This window comes from Vigna unguiculata, chromosome 5 (assembly GCF_037176805.1).
Source record: "Vigna unguiculata cultivar grain cowpea cultivar isolate G323 ecotype 2 chromosome 5, ASM3717680v1, whole genome shotgun sequence".
Lineage (NCBI taxonomy): Eukaryota > Viridiplantae > Streptophyta > Magnoliopsida > Fabales > Fabaceae > Vigna > Vigna unguiculata.
The window spans coordinates 5,560,623-5,565,791 of NC_140796.1; the positions used below are offsets into that span (position 1 = coordinate 5,560,623).

At 28.0% G+C, this 5,169-nt stretch overlaps 1 protein-coding gene across 1 annotated transcript; it reads left to right on the plus strand.

The window, feature by feature from the left end:
- The first annotated feature begins 2,190 nt into the window (after positions 1-2,190).
- On the plus strand, positions 2,191-4,926 carry UBC6 (ubiquitin-conjugating enzyme 6). Its single transcript, XM_028074394.2, has 6 exons — positions 2,191-2,367; positions 2,468-2,547; positions 3,066-3,180; positions 3,293-3,345; positions 3,459-3,587; positions 4,621-4,926. The coding sequence occupies exons 1-6, from the start codon at positions 2,324-2,326 to the stop codon at positions 4,749-4,751; spliced, it is 552 nt and encodes a 183-aa protein (XP_027930195.1). The 5' UTR covers positions 2,191-2,323; the 3' UTR covers positions 4,752-4,926.
- The last annotated feature ends 243 nt before the right edge of the window (positions 4,927-5,169 follow it).

Sequence of the window (5,169 nt, forward strand, 5' to 3'; positions counted from 1 at the left end):
AGTATCTAAGTATAGTTGTCCAAAAAATAATATTTTGTACTCAAGACTAAAGTCTCTCTCAACACATTTTTTTTTTTTTTGCAAAATTTCAAGATAAACAAAAATCCATTTTAATCTTAATAACTATATCAAGTTTAGAACACAATTTTAGACTCATTTTGACCTTTTCAAGCCATTATCTTGTTCAAAATCAATATAAATTTTCAAACACAAATTTTCCACTTCTATCCAAGCAACTAAATCTAAATTTTGTTCAAGCTTCAAACCTTGAATTTGGAAGGATGCTCTACTATAATATACACAAATATTAGGTAAATCCAAACTAATATCTATAACTCAATTAACTCATAGAAACTTATTATTTTAATTTGAATTAAAACCTACACAAACATCTCACAAATATAAACATTTATATCATATTTTCTGAGTGATCATAAATTTTTATATGGATTAAGGATAATTTTCCCTAGATGAAGTTACTTGCTCCAAATGGCTAAGGGAGTTGGAAAATGTACCAAAATTTTAGAGACTTAGAACAACATATTCAAATAATTGCAAATTTCAATCAAGACCTAAACTAGTTGAGAAAAATCATTTTTCTTGATTAACTTAATTAATATTAAGCTCAAACATTAATAGAAAAGTGGAAGTGAGAATTTTTTAGAGCAAAACAAAACTCACCCTAACTTAAGATAAATTTGAATAAAAATAATCTTATACTCGTCAAATACTCTGTAATGATTTAATTTTGAAGAAGATGATAATTGAGATCATAAATGGAAAGAGAAGGGTGAGATGTGAACTTATGAGAAAAAAACAAGGGAGAAATAAAAGAAAAAATAAATAAAAAAAGAAGAAGAATGAAACTAAGAAAAAGAAATATTAAACTTTAAGACTCAAATATTTATAAAAGTTGTAATTACACTTATAAGAGCAACAATAATCATTATAATGTACAAAAAGAAGAGAGATGATAATATGATAACGATAATATTGACTACCATAATAACATTAATAAGAGTAATAATAATAATATTAACTACCATAATAAAATTAATAAAAATAATAGTAAAAGTAATAATAATTATTACAATACGACCGTGACGACAATTAGATTAAATTTACTTGACATTTTAATTTAAATAAAATAACAGTTTTCCAAATAAAATGATATTCTAATTAAAAATTTATTATTTATATAAATATTTTAGAAATATTTTTTTATTATATTTTTCACTTTAAAATATATCCGTAAATAAGATAGAAAAATAATTAAACTTATTTGAATATTTTTATATAATTAAATACAAATAAAAATTAAGATTATCATTCATTAATACTAAGAAAATATAAAATATTTTAAAAAATAAATACTCCAAAAATTATCACACATTATAATAAAAATAAAATAAAGTAAATAGAATGCTCACTTAACCTAAAAGAACTTCGAACCTGACATAACCGAAAATAAATAAATAAATAAATATATATATATATATATATATATATATATATATATATATATATATATATATATATATACTAGAATACTGTATCGTCATCTTTGTTACTTCCCTAATTAATTTTTTTTTTCATTTATAATTTAATCTAGTTTCTAAAAAATGTTTCTATTTTTAGTTTAATATTTTTCCATTTTTCATTCTTAACAATTAGTATGTATAAGATAAAACGACTGAAAAGTATAAAATCATCAATATGAATGTGATATTAGGAAAGTACAATAAAACATCACATTAATTTTCTGTTATATATTATTAATTGATAATAAGATAAAAGAATAAAATAAAATTACTCTGTTAACATACTGCAAAAGATCAAATCTTTAAACTAAAATTAATATTTTTTTTTTAAAATAACGAGAAATATCCTCCGCATCATTATCATTGTCTTTATATTTTTAAGTACAGTCTAAAACCTTCTGACACTAAAATAATAAAATTTCTTATTTAATATAAAATAATTATAAAAATTCCTATTTAAATTTGTGTATTTATACATAACCAAAAAATTGTATACGGATTTCTTTACTTCTATTTCCTTAATAAATAAATATGCAATTAAATAATGAGAAAAATAATTAATAGAGGTTTTATAATTAATATATTATTATTATATAATAATAACTTATTTATTTAATAATAATATTATTATTATCATTATTATCTGCTAGTTGTGCTGATTGCTGTCTGAACCAAATTTTACTTGTTTTCAGCTTGCACAAGAGTCTCCAATCTTAACCTCTCTCTCCACTTGCCAAAGGAAAGGCTAAAGAGGAGAAGGAAAAAGGCAAAGCAACACAGCCATGTCTTCCCCAAGCAAGCGCAGAGAGATGGACTTGATGAAACTGTTAATCCTTTCTTTCATCAATTCCATCAAAGTTTTAATCTTTTTTCTAATCCCCTTCTCTTTCTGATTCTGGGTCTTCTCCATCTTTTCTTTTTCCTAGGATGATGAGTGATTACAAGGTGGAGATGATCAACGATGGAATGCAAGAATTTTATGTGCAATTCCATGGACCCAATGAGAGTCAGTTCCCTTTCTTTCCTCTTCTTTCTTTCTTACTTTCCTGCTTCTCATCAAGTTAGATGCTTTGCTTTTCTCGGTCTTTTCCCTTTTTTCTTGAAGTTTTATTTGTGGAGATTGCTGTTTGACCTCAGTAGCTTTAGATTTGTGTAGCTACAAGATGATATCGGCACCTTTTTATGCCCCTTGTGTTTGTTGTGTTAATTGCTGTGTTTTTTCTGTGGATTCTGTTCATAGATTTTTGGACAACAATATTTCTTTTGTTCATGCTTTAATTTTGTAAATGATTTTTGTACTTATTGATTTTCCTTTTGCTTGTTGGGGAGTTGTTAGTATGAACATGGAGCTGATGTCTAGCCAGAAAGGGACTGGTGTGAGCTAAATTTTGTTGGTTTTTACCTGTATCAGCTTTTGCACCTTTGATTGTTGGTTTGGCCTGGTTTGAGATCCTTATCAATATTTCTGTATCATGTAGCTTCCTTTTTCTATAGTCGTATTATCTGTTTGATGGCTTTTGGCAGGTCCTTATCATGGTGGTGTGTGGAAAGTGAGAGTTGAGTTGCCTGATGCTTATCCTTATAAATCTCCTTCCATTGGCTTTGTCAACAAGATCTATCACCCAAATGTTGATGAGATGTAAGCAAATAGTAGTAATGTTCTGACATTTGGGTGACTTATTATGTGTTTGATGTAAAAAAAACTGTGTCAGCGTGTCTGATCTGATAATCTTCGATGACAATAATCTCAGGTCAGGATCAGTGTGTCTGGATGTTATCAATCAAACCTGGAGTCCCATGTTTGGTAATGAAATTCAATAAACTTTCTGAGAAAATGTGTGGATTGTTCAAAATTTAATATTTTGACTATTTTGATTTGTTCTTGTATGTCAAACAAAACTCCTTTCTTCCCTCCAGATCTTGTTAATGTGTTTGAGGTGTTTCTACCACAACTTCTGCTGTATCCCAATCCATCAGACCCCTTGAATGGAGAAGCTGCAGCTTTAATGATGCGTGATCGATCTGCTTATGAGATAAGGGTTAAAGGTATTCATTCTTTCTGCTCATTTTCTAAAAAGAAATTTCTTGCATTAGTTTATATACACTCATTTCTCTGTATGTGTCACAGACTTGCAATGTTTCTTTGCAGTTTTTTGGTTACATTTTTCTAATGGCAGCCACTGTCAAGATTTTAGACCTTTGTGTAGTAGATGTAGAGCTACCATCACTACTCAGTGAATTGGATGTACATATGTTTGAATGTACACTCAGAAACAATTGGAACTTCATTTTTTAATAATCTTGACCTCATTCAGTTATCTTATTAATATTATTAAAACAAATGGCTGCTCCTTTATTAACTGCATTATAAATTTTTTACATTTCAAGTTCTGATCCTTTAACAGAACTGATTTTGTTGACAGCTGCCACCATTACCATCAAATCCTTAACCTCAAAGTAAGGCATAAAAACAAGAAAGGATTGAGAGTTGGATAACCATCTAATGGAATTACTTGTGTTATAGAAACTCGAGGAAACTTGGTTTATTAACAATTTTATTGGTGTTGCAAAAGATGTTAAAAGCATGGAATGGTGAAAATTTTGATCTCTGGCAAAGTATTTGTAAATGAAGGGCAGTACTATGCCCAGATTACAGCTTCAGTAAATTTGAAATTATAAAACAAAACAGGCTTTAATGGAATGTTTGTATGCCCTAGTGTGCAGACTACACTATCGTTTTGGCTATGTTTGGATGTAAAGAAAAGGATAAGATAAGGTGTAATGAATTGGAATTATACTATGTTTTTGCTTGAATTGTTTTAAATAAGGATGAAATGGAATCAAACCTAGGGAAATTCATTCCATTTCATGATTTCAAGTAGTAACTTTATTACATTTCATTTTATTCTGCATACCATTAGACATCCAAAATGCAAAAGTATAGCTGTATCAGTTCCTAGACAATTAATCTAGCTTTGAAACCTTATGAATCTCTGATTTTTATATTTAGAAGCAATGAAGTTTTTCTTTTTTATTCAATTCATACATGATAGTGATGTGTTTCTGGGTTGAATGTCAGAGTACTGTGAGAAGTATGCTAAGGCTGAAGACATAGGGGAAGTGACTGAAGAGAAATCCAGTGATGAGGAGATGAGTGAAGATGAATCTGATTCTAGTGATGAACAGGTTGTTGGTAAAGCAGACCCCTAGCTTTGCATGCATGTCCTGTTCTTAACATTGTATTTTATCTGTAAATGATGTTGTATTTGTGTTAATTTACCTCACCACATGTGAACCTGTTATGGATAAGGGGGAAAAGTCTCCTTCCTTCTATTCTACTTTCCTCTGTCACTGTAAATAAAGTACCATTGATTTCCTGATGCAATTTTATTTCATGTTTAGCCATCATAATTTACTTACATGGATTTTACTAATAATTGATCAGAAGACAGTGTTTAAGAAGTTAATAAATACAATTTCATTAATGATTATTTAAACAATCAAATTTAATTGTTCCTTCTTATTTTTCACGGGAGGAATTATAACTTTATTGAAACATGTCTTTATAGTTTCGTTTCAATAATAAATGAAATATTTAACTATAAATACACCTAAATTTTGTGAAATT

Bases quoted from the DNA above. Each gene is read 5' to 3' on its own strand.
- UBC6 (XM_028074394.2), top strand. From the start codon at position 2,324: ATGTCTTCCCCAAGCAAGCGCAGAGAGATGGACTTGATGAAACT. The intron at 2,368-2,467 runs GTTAATCCTTTC...TCTTTTTCCTAG, and splicing joins GAGATGGACTTGATGAAACT to GATGATGAGTGATTACAAGG. The intron at 2,548-3,065 runs GTCAGTTCCCTT...GGCTTTTGGCAG, and splicing joins ATTCCATGGACCCAATGAGA to GTCCTTATCATGGTGGTGTG.